Source organism: Lygodium microphyllum, chromosome 12 (genome assembly GCF_053477565.2).
Source record: "Lygodium microphyllum isolate KBCC chromosome 12, Lygodium_microphyllum_v1.1.10, whole genome shotgun sequence".
NCBI lineage: Eukaryota > Viridiplantae > Streptophyta > Polypodiopsida > Schizaeales > Lygodiaceae > Lygodium > Lygodium microphyllum.
In genome coordinates this window covers 30,968,804-30,988,209 of record NC_141146.1, presented here as the reverse complement: position 1 = coordinate 30,988,209, position 19,406 = coordinate 30,968,804, and the positions used below count along the sequence as shown (strand labels likewise).

General features: G+C 41.9%; 1 protein-coding gene across 2 annotated transcripts in view; it reads left to right on the top strand.

Annotated features, from left to right (window-relative positions):
• APG7 (ThiF family protein) overlaps positions 1-15,690 on the top strand; it is a 34,844-nt gene extending 19,154 nt beyond the window's left edge. Inside the window, exons 4-14 of one of the 2 annotated variants that reach the window (XM_087689311.1) lie at positions 12,762-12,816; positions 12,902-12,990; positions 13,088-13,268; positions 13,379-13,478; positions 13,564-13,708; positions 13,818-13,976; positions 14,060-14,248; positions 14,333-14,479; positions 14,563-14,678; positions 14,774-14,921; positions 15,025-15,690. In XM_087689311.1, coding sequence (XP_087545437.1) covers positions 12,762-12,816; positions 12,902-12,990; positions 13,088-13,268; positions 13,379-13,478; positions 13,564-13,708; positions 13,818-13,976; positions 14,060-14,248; positions 14,333-14,479; positions 14,563-14,678; positions 14,774-14,921; positions 15,025-15,165 — 1,470 coding nt within the window. In that variant the 3' untranslated portion in view covers positions 15,166-15,690. Of the gene's footprint in view, positions 1-12,761; positions 12,817-12,901; positions 12,991-13,087; positions 13,278-13,378; positions 13,479-13,563; positions 13,709-13,817; positions 13,977-14,059; positions 14,249-14,332; positions 14,480-14,562; positions 14,679-14,773; positions 14,922-15,024 lie in introns of both variants that reach the window. The other variant, XM_087689310.1, reaches the window with a different exon arrangement.
• Positions 15,691-19,406: the final 3,716 nt, after the last annotated feature.

Here is a 19,406-nt window from a genome sequence, read left to right as displayed (position 1 = left end):
TATCTCTGCGAATCCTCATGCCCAAAATATGCTCTGCATTTCCCAAATCTTTCATGGAGAAGGCTGATTTCAGCTGATTTTTGAGAGCATCCAAGCTAGTCTTTCTTTTCCCAGCTAGCAACATATCATCCATATACAAAACAAGCATGATGGGGCTGCCATCTGTATCCTTTTTCATGTACAAACAATGATCTGCATGACTGCGTGTAAACCCATGAGATAGCATAAAAGTGTCAAAAATTTTGTACCACTGTCGTGGTGCTTGCTCCAGCCCATACAGGCTGCGTTTTAGTTTACACACCATCTGCTCTTTTCCAGGAACCACAAAACCCTCAGGCTGTTTCATGTAGATTTCCTCATCAATGTCACCATGCAAAAAAGCTGTTTTTACATCCATTTGGTACAGCTCTAAGTCCAATACAACAGTGAGAGCAAAAAGCACACGTAGAGTGGTCATCTTCACAACAGGTGAGAAGACTTGTTGGAAGTCAATCCCTTCCTTCTATGCATACTCTTTAGTAACCAATCTTGCCTTGTACTTGGGTTTCCCATCAACTGTCTTTACTTTGAAAGCCCGTTTGTTTGGAAGAGGCTTCCTTCCATTGGGCAACGACACAAGATCCCAAGTATCATTAACATATAGAGATTTAATCTCTTCTTGCATAGCTAGCTCCCACTTACTGCTGAATTCGCATGACTTGGCCTCTTTGTATGTAAGAGGCTCACCCTCATCTGTAAGCATCACATAATGCAAGGAGGGGTCATACCTATGTGGTTGCCTTCTTACGCGGGTAGACCTACGTACCCAATGATCTACATTTTTAGGAATTGGGTCTACATCTGGAGATATGGCATTTTCAGCATTTATTGGCTGCTATAAGCCATTTTCAGCATGCTGTTCATGCTGTATAGCACCTTCATTTTCATTACCAGCACCTACATTTTCATGATCAGCAAGTCTATTTTGTTGTCCATGACCTCCTTGTGCTTCTATTTGCTGTCCATCATCATCTGGCTCAAAAATAACCGGCTGATCATCAGTTTTAGTCTGTGATATAGCACCATGAGGCTCATCATTTGAAGTAATAGGTGGTTGCAAATTCTGAAATTTTACTTTTTTCATATCTTCATTAGAGGCTTAAGTACCTTTTAGCAAATTTGCCTCATTAAACACAACATTACGGCTGCGAATAATTTTCTTGGACTGAGGTAACCACACTTTGTAGCCAAATTCATCCTCATCACCATAGCCCATGAAAATGCCTTTGGTGGATTTTGGGTCAAGTTTGTTCCTCGGCTCATCTCGAACATGCACAAAAGCATCACAACCAAATATGCGTAAATGGTCATATGAGGCCAATTTGCCAGACCAAACCTCCTTAGGGATGCCATTATTTAAGGACCTGTTTGGAGAGCGGTTGCAAATGTGAACCGCGGTTTTGAGTGCCTCTTCCCAAAATTCATGAGGGAGATTAGCAGTGGACAACATGCACCGCACTCTTTCACATAAAGTCCTATTATATCTTTCAAGCACCCCATTTGAAGAAGGGCTGTAAGCTCCCTCTTAATTCCATGCAAGTCACAAAAGGACTTGAATTCCGTAGATGTAAACTCACCCCTATTATCAGTTCTCAAGCATTTCAGCTTTCTACTTGTTAGAGTGGTTACAAATGCATGAAAAGTTTTAAAAACAGCAAATACTTCACTTTTATTTTTCAACAGGTATACCCAAATCTTTTTGGAACAATCATCAATAAAGGAGACAAAGTATGCAGCACCACCCAACGATTTCATGGGGATACTACGTACATCAGAATGCACTAAGTCCAAGACATTGGACTTACGAGAGACACCAGAATAAAAGGAAATTTTTATTTGCTACTGACACTCATTACAAAGTTAAGTTTAGAGCCTTTTCCATCAACCCTCTTCAGAGAGGTAAGGACATCAAGTCCTTTCTGGCTCATATGGCCTAATCTCTTATGCTATAACTCCAAATGACAGCCAATTTCAGCAGCTGCAAGAAACTTACCATGCAAAGCTTTATAGTGCAAACAATACAAATTGCCCTTTTTGGTTCCTTTTGCAATCGGCATGGAACCTTTTTTCACTTTCCACAAACCACCACCAAACAGTGTAGTGTAACCATGTAAGTCAAGCTGACCAACAAATAGTAAACTCTTTTTAATGCCAGGCACATATCCAACATCTTTCAACACAAGAGCCCATTATCTAAAGACAAGTGTACAGTGTCAATCCCATCAATGCTGCAAGCATGGTTATTTCCAAGATACACTTTCCATAATTGCCTGCATTGAATATAGCAAAACACTCCAAGCAAGGAGTTACATGGAAAGAGGCACCAAAGTCTACAATCCAAGTCTGAGTGACACCATCATCAACTGACAAAAGTGCATCAATCACATCAGCCTTGGTAATTTGCATATCCTGCATGTGATATACAAGGGCATCATAATCAATTGCACATAATACATCAGCCTCTATATCCGAAAGCTCCTGTATGACTACATTGGAGGCTACATTGGCCTTTTCCTTGCCTTTGGCTGCCTCAAATACAATTGCCTTATCCTCTTTCTTCTTTTTGTCTCCTGCATTCTTCTTTCTCTCTTGTTTCTTATTGTAATATCTGCAATCAAGCTTCTTGTGGCTCTTTCGACCACAATGATAGCAAGTAATGTCACTCTTTTCCTTTCCTTTGCATCTGCTTTTGTTTCTCTGTCCTGCATTTGCATTTTTCTTTTTAGCCCTGCCTCTTACATTATAAGCTGAGTTGCTGCCTTCTCCACTAGACATATGTCTAATTTCTTCATTCAAGATTGAACCCCTCACCCCATCATATGAGAGATTGGGGTTATTGCTAAGAGAAACCACCAAGGTTTCCCAAGAATTAGACAGTGTCATGATAAAAAAGATTGCCCTCAACTTATCATCCAAATCCAAATTTGCATCCTTGAGCTGATTTAAAATACCAGTAAATGCACTCAAGTGCTCAGCTACAGGCTTTGACTCATCCAATCGCATATTCACCAACTTGCACATTAAATGCACCTGATTAATAGGTGTGGTGATCTCATAGGTAGTTTTCAGCTTCTCCCATATTGTATAACTTGTATCTAAATCCTTAACGTCTGTCAAGATGTCATCAGTGACACCATCTTAATGTAAGCCACAACCTTTTTGTTAACTCTGGCCCAATTTGCATCAGACATTTGTGCAGGTTTATCTTCCTGTAGAGCATCCTCACAATCCTTTAAGAACAATATGCCCTGCATACGGTCTTTCCAAAGGTCAAAGCAATGACCATCAAACCATTTGATTTCCATCAGACTCTTGATATGTGAACTGGAAGAAGTTGCAGCCATTTTTATCATGAACACAAGAGTAAATGCCCTGGACTGCAGAAGCACAAGCTGAACCAACAAACACATTGCTGTTCTTCCTCAAACAGTAATAAATCTTTGCTGTTTATACATAAACCAGCCACCACACTGGCAAATACTATAGAAATTTACCAAATTTTGCACAAAGCCCCAAAGTTCCAGGTCTAACAGTGCATAAATGTCAGCCAATCTGACCTAGCTGAGCGAAATTTTACCAATGCATGAAAAGCCCTAATATTTCGGGGTCCAATGTCAAGATATTTTACTCGAAAGAGTGAAATTTTGACAAATTTGGCAAAATCCTCAATTTGATTGTGGTCAACACGTACAATGTCTGCAATTTTTGACCTGAATGTCACTACCAAGTATAGACAAGATCAAATCCAAGAGAAGCCCCAAAATTTCAGGCTCAGATTTGCACAAGTCTGAGACCTGTGCCTCCAGTGCGTGAACCCGTGTTAAGAAAAGGGGAAAAAATCAAAAATTTGAGAAATTTCTGATTTTAAAACCGGGGAACGGGGAAAAGGGGGTCCATTGACTTGTGTCGCGTTGCGAGACTGGCGGCGCCTGTCCTGTCGCGTGGCGCTCGGCTACTGGCAACTCGACTCTCCCTGCTCGTTGGCGTCCGTGTTGCGCTCGCTTCGCGTTGTGCCCGGTTGCCTTGGTCGTCGTGTGCCTTGGCGACTCGTCACTCTCTACTCACCTGGTTGTTGCATGACCTGTAGGACACACCTGTTGACGTCCGTCGTTGTGATGCCTGATGCCACACGCTGCTACCTGGTTGCCTGTCGCCACACGTGCTGCTGCCCGCTGCACCATCGACTCTGCTTGTTGAACATCCAACTCCTGTACGACTGCTAGAGCATTCAACACAACCTGTGCCCTGATACGAGTTGTTGGAGCTTAGTTGGAGGGGTGAGTAGCAATTTGAGGAGTGAGAGTGACGGAGAGAGAGAGAGAGTGTGTGTGAAAGTACGATTAGATTTGAGTGTACCAACAATGTGTTGGTACACAAAGAATAAAATGTATTTATACTTAGGGCATATAAGGGTGCATTCACATGTACAACTGAATAATGTATGTGTACTATACACGGAGGTGAAAACGGGCCTTTATCCCAACATAGTGTTCCAATGGCGGTTACCTCTTTTCGTTGGGCACAACTCCCATTTCTTGGTCAAGCCGTAAGTAGGAGACGGTGGCGGCTTCCACGGTGGAGGCAGAGTATAGGGCTTTCTTTGATGGTACCACGGAGGCCATCTATCTGAGGAGCTTGTTGGCTGTGCTTTAGTTTCCATGTGTTTCTCCTACAATTGTCTATTGCAACAACCAAAGTGCCGTTGCCTTTGCGGGCAACCCGATCATTACCTCTTCGATGTGGCATGTGTGAGTCCACTTCCACTTCACCAGAGAGCAGGTTGCGTTGGGCACTATTCGCCTAGAGTTTGTAGCAGGAGGAGTCTATTCAGATTTCTTGTTGGTACAGATAGCTAATGCAGGATTCAGGTGTTACTCACTTTCCTAATGCTCCTTTAGGTCCACACAGATCAGCCTGCTCATAGGCCTAGTGGAATAGTTCCCTTTGTGTGAACTATACTCTTATGTTACAGATTCTTCAGGATTCCGAGCCTACTACAGTTGAGGAGATTCTTGCACATGATGTTTGGCGGCAGGCTATGCAGGATGAGCTTGATTCCATTGAGCGAAATCAAACTTGGGAGTTGGTTCCACATCCTAAGAAGTAGAAGGTAATAGGTGTGAAGTGGATCTATAAGATCGAGTATCTTGCCGATGGTTCCTTGGACAAGCATGAAGCTTGACTTGTTGCCAAGGGTTTTGCATAGAGAGCACGTTTGGACTATATTGAGCCTTTTGCACCTACAACTTGAATGTCTACTATTCGGCCTATTTTGGCTCTTGCAGCCCACCACTGCTAGCCTGTTTATCAGATGGATATCAAGTTTGCCTTCTTGAATGGCATCCTTGATGAGGAGATCTATGTCTCACAACCTCTAGGTTTTCTTGTGCAGGGAAAGGAGGACCATGCCTCATCATTACAGGGAGTGATACTCAAGAGGTTGATCGTACTCGAGATATTTTGAGACAGGAGTTTGACATGACGGATCTTGGGATCCTATACTTCTTTCTTGGTTTGAAGATCTATCAGATGGCACAGGGCATGTTCATTTCCGAGCACATGTACATCTCTAAGCTACTTTCAGATTTTGGTATGGCCAAGTGTCGACCTATTTCTTACCCCATGGACCTAGAGTCCAAGCTTGTGGTAGCAGGAGATCCCCTTCTAGATGCTACTTGTTAGAGAGTGGTTTTCATCTCTCCGATCATGACCCCAACTTGTACTACAAGGTTGAGGGTGTGGGATGTGTTTTGGTTATGTTGTATGTGGATGATCTCATCATTACAGGGAGTGATACTCAAGAGGTTGATCGTACTCAAGATATTTTGAGACAGGAGTTTGACATGACGGATCTTGGGATTCTATACTTCTTTCTTGGTTTGAAGATCTATCAGATGGCACAGGGCATGTTCATTTCCGAGCACATGTACATCTCTAAGCTACTTTCGGAGTTTGGTATGGCCAAGTGTCGACCTATAATGGACCTAGAGTCCAAGCTTGTGGTAGTAGGAGATCCCCTTCTAGATGCTACCGGTTAGAGGTGCCTTGTTGTTGGCTCTCTTATGTGGCTCATTGACACTCGGCTGGATATTTCTTTTGTGGTGGCTTTGTTGTCTTCTTTTATGTAGATTCCTACCCAAGATCACTCGAGGGCAACCTTACGTGTTCTTGGGTATTTACAGGGGACTTGATCCTACGGGATCATGTATGGAGAGGGAGTTACTCTTTTTGGATGGAGTAACTTTGATTGGGCAGGTGATGTGGATTCGAGATGGTCCACTACAGGTTATGCCTTCTCCCTTGGAAGCGGTCTCTTGGAGCAGCAAGAAGCAGCCTATTGTGGCCCTTTCTTCTACTACAGAGGCTGAGTTTCCATTTTTTTCTATGCAGTCGGACTGCATTTATTGCAGCCGTACCACCCATCTAGAGTAGGTCAGCCAGATTTAGAGGCCTTGATAGCAGTCAGCCAGTTTTGGAGGAGTTTGGCTATTTATAGACACAACCCACACTTGGTTGATCACTCTTGCTTTTGCAGATTCAGCACATTCCGTCTCTTAGACACCCTTCGACATTGGTGCTGCCATCATCCTAGTTTGATTTGGTGCCCTCACTGATGCCTTGGGCTGCGTGTAGGGATTGATTAGTCCTCATCATTGTATTCAGCATTCTTCTTTAGTCAGTGCAATATTTCTTCCTTCGTCTTTTGCTTTCTCTCTCTCTTTCTCTCTGTGTTCGTGTTTCTTCTTCCATTGTGCACTCTCACAATTCTAGCCTTGTAGCGCCTTTACTTTCTTGCATGCTTTTATAGATAGTGTTTGGGCAGTATGTGTTGATATCAGAGTATCCACTAGTAGAAATTGTTTCTTACTTGGTGATTCTTGTATCTCTTGTCTCAATAGGAAGCAACTTGCAGCGACCACTTCGAGTTGTGAAGTTGAATATAGGGCAGGTTTTACAGCTACAATTGAGTGTGTTTGGCTTAGAAGCCTTTTATCAAACTTGCATATTGCACTTTCATCAGCTACATGTATCTACATTGAGAATCAGAGTGCATTGGGCACACAAAATCCAGTATTTCATACTCGAACAAAGGACATTGAGATGCATGATCACTATGTTAGAGAGCAACTCCATGCAGGGGAGATTGATTTGGTCTATATGCCTACACAAGATAACATAGCAGACATATTCACCAAGGCTCTATCTAGAGAAAATTTTGAACCTTTTGGCAAAGCTTTAGGCTTACTTCTAGTTGGGATTGATTTGTGACATCCCTATTTCATTCACATCATTTACTCTAGGCGGGTTTGTTAAATACACCTTGTATTTTCCTTTGAGTTGTTTTGGTGTGAACACACCCTATCCACAAGCGCTTTTTACCCTCTTGTGTGGAGGGGTTTTTTCCCCGTGTTAATATGCCTTAGTGTGTAGGTCTATATAACCTTAGGGTTGTACCTTGTATTCTCATTCTTATGATTCATTTTAGTGAAGGTACTCTTACACGCTTCTTTGTGTGTCTACTTTCACTTACTCTCTCTACTCCATTTCTTGTCTACTGAACCATCCGTTCGATCCAACACTGCTGCCTTACTGATGACAATGACAACAAATATGCTGCAAATGTAGGCTCTAGTAGACATGGCAGCAGCAAATGCAGCTTGGGAAAGTATCTTTGACAGTGGGTGAATGCTGAAAATCAGTCAACAGCAGTTGGAAAGTGATGCTGATCGGCAAATGCAAGGATAAGGGGTTGCAAATTGTTGCCAACGATTGAAAGAGGGTTGGATGTAGGTGCCTGATTGTGGACAGCAACTAGAACTGTGATATTTGCTACGAAGGGGTGTGGAAAGTGGAGAATATAGTGCTAGCAATGTGCAAACAAGGATAGGGCTCGGCAACTTGTCTATTTATAGCATATGGGACACATACACTCTCTAGGAAACTGGTCATTTAATGATAACTTTAGTAATAAGCATATTTTAGGGTTGTAATAAAGAGCTAATTTGTATATAATGCATTTTCAAGCTCAACATCCCCTCTTAGGTCCAGAATTGGAACTAGAAAGGGAGTGCAAAGCATAGCTTAGCCCATAATCATCCCAAGATATCCCACCCCAAAGTAGCTAGGACATTGGGCCAAGGGTGCATGGTAGCTGCCCAAGGACCTACCAAGACTATAGAGGTGGTGGTTATCTTACTAAGGGAACCCAAAGGGTCACTCTAGAGAGGCCAAGGCATCGAACAAAGGGTGCTCTTAGTTGCTCAGTTGCCTACCGGGACCTGCAAGGCGATGGAACCACTTAAAACTCTACCTTTTTTTTGGAGATTGATTTGATCTTATTAAGTATTAATGCCCCAAGGGGGAAATAAAAGAGATGGTAAGATCCACCACATCACAAAATAGACAAGTTGTCCCAACTACCTGTGGGTGTCAGTGAAGAAGAAAAGTATGGGGAGTATGTGTATAGTGTTGCCATAGAGATTGTTGAGGGAGACTGCCATGGGGGTTGTGAATATGGTTGATCTAAAGTTGACCACTCTCTGACCAAAAAGGGATAAATATGCATAGATGAACGTTTATAAGAACAGAATGCCAATGCATGGCATAATGCAAAAGGCAATGCACTATGTTATGCTTAAGCAAAATACTATGAAACGGTGTCACTTGGATAGTACCCTTGCAGGGGAATTGTTCACTTTCCCTAGCACCCTTAATGATACTAAGTATATTAATAATGAGTAACCAAAATCCTATAAATACCAAGAGAAGAAGCTGCCCCCTCTCACCATTGGACGGTGGAAGGGAAAGGTAGAGAGAAACCTTCTCTCCCCATTAGGCTGAAGTAGAAGTTGAGGGAGTACTCGTGCTGATCTTGGGTAGCAAGCATTGAAGAATTGGGCAATTGACCGGCTTGATCAATATATCTGTAAAGTTGTTTGATGAAGGCACAAACTCTAGGCGGCCTCTTGCTAGTAGTGTCCCACACCATTACTAAACGAGATAAAAACATACCTATCAGGCATGAACCATCATGATTCCATGAGTGAAAGTGGTTTTATGCATGTCATCAAGCCTCGTTCTAGATAGCAAGTTGGCGCTCTGATACCAAGGAAACGTCCATCTAGGATCCACCAACCTGCACATGAGACATGAGATAAGCTATATCCACAAAATAAAGGGATTGGACATTAGACTTACCTCCCAACTGTAGAGCCAAATGTTTACCCCCGAGCCTAGGAGCTAGTAGCACTTTGGGTTATAACCATGTCCTAAGAACTGGCATCCCATACCACCAACCCACACCATCCTGGTGTATGGATGCATTGGACTATGGGCCAAGAGTCCAAGAGTCCAAGAGTGGTAATCACTCAATGACCATTGTGACCAATGCTGCTAGTGCCCATTGGGATGCCCAAGGATGTAACACTGAGGATGTGAGAGGGGGTGTTAGCTTGCACTATGTTTAGTTTCTCATCTCTTGGTTGTGAGCTCTGTTAGAGTTTGATGGAGACATGGGAGCTCTAAGTGTTTTTGCCCATTCTGGAGTGTGCATTACACTTTTAGTGCGTCTAGTGCATTCACACTAGCTGATGTTTGTTTTTAGCCCTTTGCATTTCTTTTTCACTGGCCGGAGTGTGTTTTAACACTTGATTTGAGGCGATTAGCATTTTATCACGGCGATCAACATTTTCACGAGGCGACGTCATCGTTTTTTTCATTTTATGCAATCAATTGGCCTTATTTGGCACACGCTGACAGTAGTTGGCCAATTTCAATTGTCTTTGACTATAAATAGTAATCACCCAGCTGCTGGTGATCATTCAGCTTTGCAAGTTTTTAGCATTCTTTAACATTTGGGACTCTCCTTTGTCTTCCGGTGCTGTCATTTGACATTTGTCATCAGCCTGATCTGGTCCCTCATTGATGCATTGGGCTGTATGCAGGGATTGATCAGTCCACCTTGAGGCCTGTATTCAACATTCATTCAGAGCTTAGTGCAGATTTATCACTTCCATTCTCTTCTTTCTCTCTCCGTGTTTTTCTTCCATTGCACACTCTCACAATAGCAGGGTTTGAAAATCAGCAAAATGCAGATCCCTGTCTGTGTAGGGGCCTGAAACTAACACAGCACTGCTGAGCCATGAAAAAGAGCATGTATAACAATTGCTAGCATGGGGAAGCACTAAAATGTTGCTGCGCCAACAAACACAACTAATCATGAAGGCATTTGTTGTGAGAAAGATAGGTCTGGATTGCAAAGTTAAAACAGTCACCTTCCATAGAAGCTTAATGGTAATTGTAAAGACAAGCATTGTGCTTTGATATCAAGATAGAAATAGGCACAGAAGTGAGTGGACAGCACAGAGAAAATGAACATGAGAATGAAGAGAAAGATGAACAAGGCTTGCTGCTCCTAGGTTGTGATCCTAGGTACAAAATTCTGATAAGAGAACAGAAGCATGTACAAGTGGCAGCTACTAGTGATACGGGATGGGGATGGGGATGGGGACAAGAATTTCTTTCCTCTATCACCATGAGAGGGGGCTCTAACTGTCAGTAGATTAGTTAGCTCATGAGTGAGTTTGTATGCTTTAGTGGGCTGGGCATAGGAGTTTATTTTGTGCATTTTTTGGCACTTGTTTTTGAGGATTTTGCCATTATTTTATGGCTGACTAGTATTTATAATTATTTTATTTCCTCGCCAACCTGGTATAGATATTGGCATATTTTTTGACTATTTAGTTAGTGGCTCCCACTCCCTCCTCTCAGTCATTCATTCACTTGCAAACTTCTAGAGCAGGTTTTGGTGAAGAGAGGGGGCCAGGGCCAATGCCCATAGAGCCGATGACTTACTGTTGTATGTGATCGTCTCGGTATATGGATTTCATTTCCTGAGCATGTCTCTAAGTTCTCCCTTTGCAGTGTTCTTCTGTTTCTCTTTTCTCTCAGTCTCCCTTTCTTCTCTCTTGTGTCATGCAATCTATTACAGCAGTCTTCTACGCTTCCATCGCTACATCCACTCCTGACATGGTATGAGATGTTTGTGTTCGATCTTGGAGTGCTGTTTTCTGCTGGTGCAGGTCTGCCAACTGCTGCTGCTGATCATTTCTGTCTGCTATGACCACTTTTCAGCATGGTTGACACCAATCTAGTGCAAATCGGCTCGTTTGCTGCCCCAAAGTCCTGTGTTTTCATCATTTGTGCCTGCATTTTGCTGTTGCGATTAGATTTCAGGCTGCATTGACTGCATTTAAAGCTGCCTCCTCCAGTGTTATGATTCCCTACATCTGTCTTTTCAGGTTTTACATCTTTTCCAGCCTTGGCAACAATATTTTCAGGTTGCTTTTACTATCTTTGATCCTTGTCTGGCTAATCTTGGTTGATTTCACCTAGTCTAATCACATTTTGTCCTCTTGTAGTAGTCGTTTTGTGATCACTTCTCTACACTATGTGTGAACTCATGCTAAATATAGTTTATGCTGTGTTTTGCAGTACTCTATTTTGATACTCTTCTTTTCTGTCTCTTCTCATCCTTATCCCCTCCGAATGACACCTCCCTGTTGCTTCTGATGCTAAACTTCATGGCCTTGACTATCTCACATGGAGTGCTGTTATGAAAGCACAGTTTGTGCAGAAGCGATTATGGTACGTTGTTTGAGGAGCTATTGAGCGGCCTTGATCTCTTGCTCCTCTTCTAGTTGATTGGGACCTTGACAACTGTGAGAAATTTGTGCTTACATGGGATTCAGATGATGCTCGTGCGTATTCTACTATTCTCTGATGCATTTCTAAAGAGGTTCTATTGGTGATCACCTCCAATAGAATAGCTTCAATGGTGTGGGAGAAGCTTTAGATGTTGTACAAGGCTTCATTGACTATGCGTGTAGTGACCCTCTATGGACAGCTCCAGCAGATGAAGTTCGAGCCTAAAGATACTGCTCACTCTTTCTTGCTTTGTGTTACACTGTGGGCTTAGGATTAGCTTCGGAATATGCGATCCATGCTTCTAGAGGCTCATCTTGTGGGGATTGTGCTCTGTGAGTTCCCTCCGAAGTTTGATGGAGTTGGCAATGCTTTGCAAGCCCAAACATCATTGACGCTAGTTAATTTTGCACATGTCCTTGATGTTGCTTGAGTACGAGGCGTCATTGAGATCATAGGGGAGGTTTACATCTCGACCTAGTGGCCATGATGAGGCATTTGTAGCTTCAAAGAGGGGTGACAGGAAGAAGTCAAAGGCCTAGTGCTATCACTACGGTAAGAAGGGATATTTGGGCAAGGACTGTAAGGAGTCAGTGGCATTGAAGAAGAAGAAGGAGAAGAAGTAGGATAGGGGCTCTTTTGACGAGTCATTTTGATCGGGATGGGAAGTTGGAAAATAGCCGTCCCATGTTACTATGGTGGCAACTTATAAACGGGTATAGAATGAGAAACTAAACCCTCTCAATGACTGTAAATGTTAAATATGGCTGCCAAGTGGCATAACTGGCCACAACTGGAAAGCGAAAATGGTAACTAGGACAGATGAATATTCAATAATGCCTAGGATATGGAGCAGGGCACATTAACTCCCATGTACTGTCTCTTGTGCTATAACAATTTGCTTTGATGACTGACCCTCCGTACATTTTTCCTCTCTGCGTGACTCTTTAATGTTTTCATCTCTGATGGTTTGATGACGATTTTTGTTGACTTTATGAGGCTGATGTTTATTTTTGCAGGCTGCGGCTGTTTCAGTGGCCTGCCAAAAGTGGCGGGCTTCTTCATCTTCCACAGGTAATATGTGATGTAATGTACTAGCATATGATGTGCTGACTCAAATTTCTCGTAATCAGTTTCCTTTTCTTTTGTTTCAATGCAGGCATCCCGTTCTTTCTGCTTGATATTAGTGAGACAACTGTCAGAGCAAGACCCCTAAAAGAATGGTCTGACTGTCAACAAGGTGGAAAGGTCAGTTTTTAGCATGAGAAGTCTGGGAGCTTGTTTGACCTAGTTAAGCAAGTTGTGAGTTGTGACATGTAACTTAAAAAAGACACCTTGATAACAGGTAATTGCAGTCTTCTATGATCCATGTCATCTGCACACAAATCCAGGGTGGCCTCTTCGCAATTTTCTTACTTTGGCTGCAGTTCAATGGGGGCAAAAACATATGCAAGTTTTGTGTTATAGGGAAAGAAGAGGTCAGCCTGATTTGGGCCAATGCCTTCTTGCAAATGTGACTCTTCCAGGTTATCCAGGTCCACCTTGAAGTACCGATTCCTGTTTACAACTGTAACTTCAATTGTTTTCGGCTTGCAGATATTGGTATTACAAGTGAATTCACTTTTCTTATCACCAGGTCTGAAAGAACAGATTCCTGATGCTGTGGGGTGGGAACTCACTGCACGCCAGAAGGAAGGCAAGATGGTTGACCTTGCTTCTTCAATGGACCCGGTCAGGTAGCAGTCTGTATACCATTTTTTGAACATGTCATTCCATGGTTAAGAGGGTGTAAAAATGTCCTGAAGTGTAGAGAATATGCAGGCTTGCAGAATCAGCAGCAGATTTGAACCTTAAGTTGATGAGGTGGCGTCTTTTGCCCTCTCTTGATGTTGATCTTCTCTCAAATACACGTTGCCTTCTTCTGGGGGCTGGGACACTAGGCTGTCAGGTTGCACGTGGTCTCATGGTAGGTCTGATATATGTCTAGAATATTTGCAGTGGCTACAGTAGAGAGCCAGAAGACATTATTGTGGAAAACTTTTGAAGCCATAATTGCTTCTTGCTTTACTTGCTAGGCTTGGGGTATACGCCATATCACTCTGGTTGATTGTGGCCGTGTAGCAATGTCGAATCCAGTACGGCAATCACTTTACTCGTTCCAGGACTGTCTGAATGGTGGAAAGATGAAGGCAGTAGCAGCTGCTGAAAGTCTGAGACACATCTTTCCTGGCATGGTAGGTGATCTATATTGTAGCCTGAGCAAATTTTTTCTCTGGCTTTTATGGAGTTCTTAGTTTCTAGTGTTCAATCTCAACAGGAGGCAAAAGGTGTTCAACTAATAATACCCATGCCTGGCCATGGTGTGATGGAGAATGAGGTGCCAGAAGTTGAGAAAGCCTGCAAGATGCTACATGACCTTGTAGATGAACATGATGTAGTTTTTCTTTTGACAGATACACGAGAAAGTCGTTGGCTTCCCACTCTTCTTTGTGCATATGGCAACAAGGTTTGATATGCTGTTTTTGTGGACGCAGTTTAATGACTTTTTTAAAAGTCCATAAATGAACATGGTTTCTCTTTCTGCTATCAGATTGCCATCAATGCTGCCTTGGCCTTTGACACTTTCCTCGTGATGAGACATGGTGCTGCACCTAGTGTGGATGATCTTGAACATGTTGACTCCAGAGTAACAAGATTGGGATGCTACTTTTGTAACGATGTCGTTGCCCCTGAAAATGTAAGTTCCTCCTACAGAAGTAATCTTAAACATCAATCGGAGGGTGAATTCATATAAAACCTAATGGATGTACGTTATTACAGTCTACATCAAATCGGACATTGGATCAGCAATGCACTGTGACTCGACCAAGTGTTGCACCAATTGCAGCAGCACTTGCTGTTGAGCTTACCATCAGTCTCCTCCATCATCCGTTAAAGTAGGTTTATATACTTGATTTCTTTCATGTGCTGCTAGTGTAGTAACAGCTACCAAAAAAAAGGCCCTATTTATTTCTGCCTTGTCTTGCTGCAGGATAAATGCTCCTGCAGACATGGGAGGCTCACCAATGGTTGAACCCCTGGGTATTCTACCTCATCAGATTCGGGGTTTAGTGGCAAACTTCTCCCAGCAAGTATTTGTAGGAAATGCTTTCAGTAAATGTACAGCGTGTTCTCCATATGTAAGCGGTTCTTACAATCTTCATTTTCTTTCTGTTTTGCAAGGATAATGTATGCTTCTCTCCTCTTATAGAAATTGTATATAAATACGAGTGAACATTGCAGGTTCTAAAGGAGTATCGAGAAAGAGGCTTTGATTTCTTGAGGCAAGTTTTCAATTCCCCTACATATCTGGAGGATCTTACCGGCCTAACAGATTTGATAGATGCAACAAACAAGGTTCACATTGATTGGGAGGATGACTGATCGTTCAAAAGTTCATTCATGGCACGCTGCAATGTCAGAGACATGTTTGATTTTGATGCAAGGCCATCCATACTTGTTATTGTTAAAAAAGTGGCATTCCCATTGTTACATCCAAGGCATTCTATCCCATGTATTTCTCATGGCTTATTTTACCAACCTAAACATTCAAATCGTAACAGGAAATACACCACCATTCAATTGGGGATTGTAAGCCAAGCACGGTGTACATTTCTCAAAAAGCATGGATTGAATCTCAAAACATCCAAGGATGGCAAAGCGAATTAATTGTGATGGAAAAAGGATCACTGGGGCATAGATCATGTAAAATTCCCATGGCATCCCACCTATTATGTTAGCCCACCAAAGTTTGGGGGACATTGAGTGTTTTGGATGTGGGTTTCTTGTTTGGGCAAAGTTTGGGCCAATTGATTGGTTGCCCATCTGTTGTTATTGGTTCACTTCTAGTTTGAGGCACTGGGCCTTATGTGTATATATACTTTGGTATCTTCAATTTGGTGCATTATTCATGGCTCTCTCTCTCTGTGTCTCTCTGTCTCTGTCTGTCTGTCTGTCTGTCTCTCGTTTGCATGAGTGTGTACTAGCATCAGCTCTTCGTCTACTACTAGAGGTAGCAAACACACACCCCTCTCTCTTCGGCAGCAACAGTCTGCGTCTCTCTCAGCTTGCTGCACACCACCCAATAAATCAACGCATACTTCCCCTACCTTTTTCGTCACCAGTCTTTACTTTTCCTACGCCCTATTTTTGCATTTAGGCTTGATTTTCTTGTCCTATAAGTGAGATGTACTCGTCCTCCTTCTCAATGATCTCGTCAGCACTGCCGAAGCCAAGTAGAGAAATAGGCCCATGGACTAGAGAAACGGGTCCAAGGGAGAAATATTTGCGTTCGTGAGTTTGCAATGTGAACATAGAGAATGTGGGTCTAAAGAACTTGTCAAAGTGCTCACGTGCTTGATGGAGCTAGAGAAAAAAATTGCGCAATGGGGTGTGGATACAATTGATAAAAAGATTAAAGATGAAGTCAAGGAAATGACAATTGAAGTGTAAGAGGAGGCACTGAAGGAAATTGAAACAAAGACAGAGGCAAAGCGAGGTATGATAGACATCATCTTTTCAACAAATAATGAAGCTACATTGCAAGAGAAGATTTCATCCCACGCATGTGTAGGAAGCCTTGTCGGGTGGTATTAAGAAACTACTTATGAAGATTGTTGAATATATTAGAGTCATATAGACTAGAGATAGGACTAAGGCCAATATTGGAAGAATATGGTTCAATTGGATGGTGCCATAACATATCACTAAGGAAGGGAAGAATCAAATAACCAAGTTGTAGTATTAAAGAAATCAATATTTTTTGAAGGGAACCAAAATATCAATCATAAATGAACTTACACCATCACAAACTAGATGTAATTGTTAAGAGATAAAAGTGAATAGGAAAGAGGATAAATCGACAATTTATCGATGTAGCAAAATCATCATAGAGGAGATGAGAAAGCCTAATCATCGAGTTCTTTTAGGGTTGTGATCCATTTATTAACATTTATAGATTTAGCAATTGGTTATTTTTGAAGTTAATGGCACCTCAAAGTGGATTGTAATCGAAATCCTAATATGTATCTCTTTGTCTTATATGCCTTGAGTTATCTTGAAGGATATTAGTATAACACACACACACACACACACACACACACACACACACACACACACACACGTGTATAAAATGTCGGATCTAGAGCATGTCATGAACAAGTGAATTAAGTTCCAAGATGGAAGCGTAAAGACAATCTTGTGTATTGGATTGAAAATGATATTAACTAAAAGAGGAAAGCATCATGATATTGTATTAATCATTATGAAAGTGATAGTCAAGTACAATGCTTTATATAATTTGGGTTATTTCACTCTCCTCACTGTGCATATGGGATTCATGACATCTTTTCATGGAGCATACATCATTTATCTATTTCTCAACACCCCCTCTCAAATGATTGAGTCTCTATACTTGTTGGCTTTTGCCTCTCCTACATGGTGACATGGCCCAGGAGACTAGCTCATAGGGCCTAGTCAAGTTAAGCTTGAAACTTTACATCTTTGGTAAGGGTTTTTACAAAACAAAACCACTAAGGGAAAAATAGATATCCACTATGGGAAAAACATATGAAAGATACAACGAAAATTCTTTAGAACAATCTTTCAGAGTTGTCGTCGGTAGCGAAAGCATCTTCTTCTTCATATATGAATTGGTTCTGGTGGTGATCATTTTGCATCTGCTGTGCTCTTTTCTTGTGGAAACATTCACTGGCTATATGACCAATCTTGCCACAATAATGATATATAATCCAATCCTTGTTGTTGTTGGTGTTGAGTCCTCGACCACGGCCTCTTGCTCCATAAGTGTCATTGGTGTACAAGAGACTGTTGTTGGTGGTGTGTTCCTTTGCATCATTGCTTTTAACTTTGCTTTCTTCATCACGTAGTGAGTGCTCAATATCTTTGAGTGAGAGACTTGGAATATTACTTAGAGTGGACACAAGATTCTCATTTGGATCCTTATTTACACTTGTAAGCAGTATGGCTATTGCTTCATCTTCATCAATATTCTTCTTAAGAGTTGCAAGCTGGGTTTTTAGGCTCTTGAACTTGTTAATGTGTATGGTCATAGAAGCACTATATTTTATATCCAGTTTATAAAACTACACGAGTAATTTTACCTTTGAATTCTTTGCTTGGGTACCAAAGATCTTGTCAAGTTCCTCCCAAGCAGTTCTAACATATCTGATGCTAGAGATATGATGTAGCACATCATCTTAGTCCCCAGGCAATGATGCCTAGTGCCTTGTTATTAATCTTCTTTCATTATTTGGTTTTTGGTGGAGCTAGTGTAAGGATTCCACTTTCTGAATCTTCTTTTTCGCTATTTGCATCGCCTTCATCATCTTCAAAGAGATCCTAGAGGTCTTTCCTCATGAGGTGGTACATGGTATTTTCCTTCTAGGCATAGAAGCCTTCTCCAATTTGTTTGAGCTCTGCCATTTTTTATCAGCAACAAATCAACCAGCAAAAGAGTTGTACTTCAATGTGTCAAGAGACACAAGATGATTAGTGTTTAACAACACTACATGAGTATTAAAAAGATACTATCTTGGAGCTCAATGTCAAATGTTGATGCTTGATCTTCTTCTTGCTTTTGCTGATTTAGCGTGATGCAGAGGAGTAAGAAAATGAAAGGTTTTATGACCTTGAAGGTCAATGGCTATGATTGCCCACAGAGATGACAGCTAGGGTTTCTCAGATTGTGATTAATAGAGAGAGTATTTTAAGGAACCCTCTTGGGCGAGGTTGGCCCAATTGGAGGCTACCAAAGCCTTACGGTGGTAGCGCAAATCGTGCAGTGTGGAGATGATGGCAGCTGTACGACCAATAGGGGCGCAGTTCAAGACAACGAGAAGGAATTTCGACAATGTCGACTTTTGTAGTACTCAATGTTGACATGTGAAGTGATATGATGGTGCACCCTGAGCAGAGAGAAAGATCTCCATAAGAAATCGTGTGGAGATATTGACTATGGAGAGAGATCTAGGTACTGCAAGTAGACAGGGTACTGCTATCCATGGCAGCCATGAAAGCTCCAGTGAAGGTGAATGTGAAGTTGGAGTAGGAAATGAAGACTTGAGATGATATCAAGCTGGGTAGAAGTGAAAGGGAGCTAGAGAAGCAGAGTGAGAAGCTGACCATGCTCAGCTGAGCTCTGATACCATGTTAAAATGTCGGATCTAGAGCATGACAAGAGCTATGGAGGTTGGAAGATAAAGACTAAATTCATGTTTGACATAGACAATGAGCAGATAACTGTTACACAAGTGAATTAGGTTCCAAGATGGAAGCTAGGACTCATAAAGACAATCTTGTGTATTAGACTGACAATGACACTAACTGAAAGAGGAAAGCATCATGATATTGTATTCATCATTATGAAAGTGATAGTCAAGTACAATGCTTTACATAAGTTGGGTTATTCCACTCTCCTCACTATGCATATGGGATTCATGACACCTCTTCCTGGAGCATATATCATTTGTCTATTTCTCAACAACACACACACACACACACACACACACACACACACACTCACTCACTCTCTCTCTCTCTCTCTCTCTCTCTCTCTCTCTCTCTCTTGCATGTGTTTGTAGGAGAGAGAGAAATGGTGGCCATTC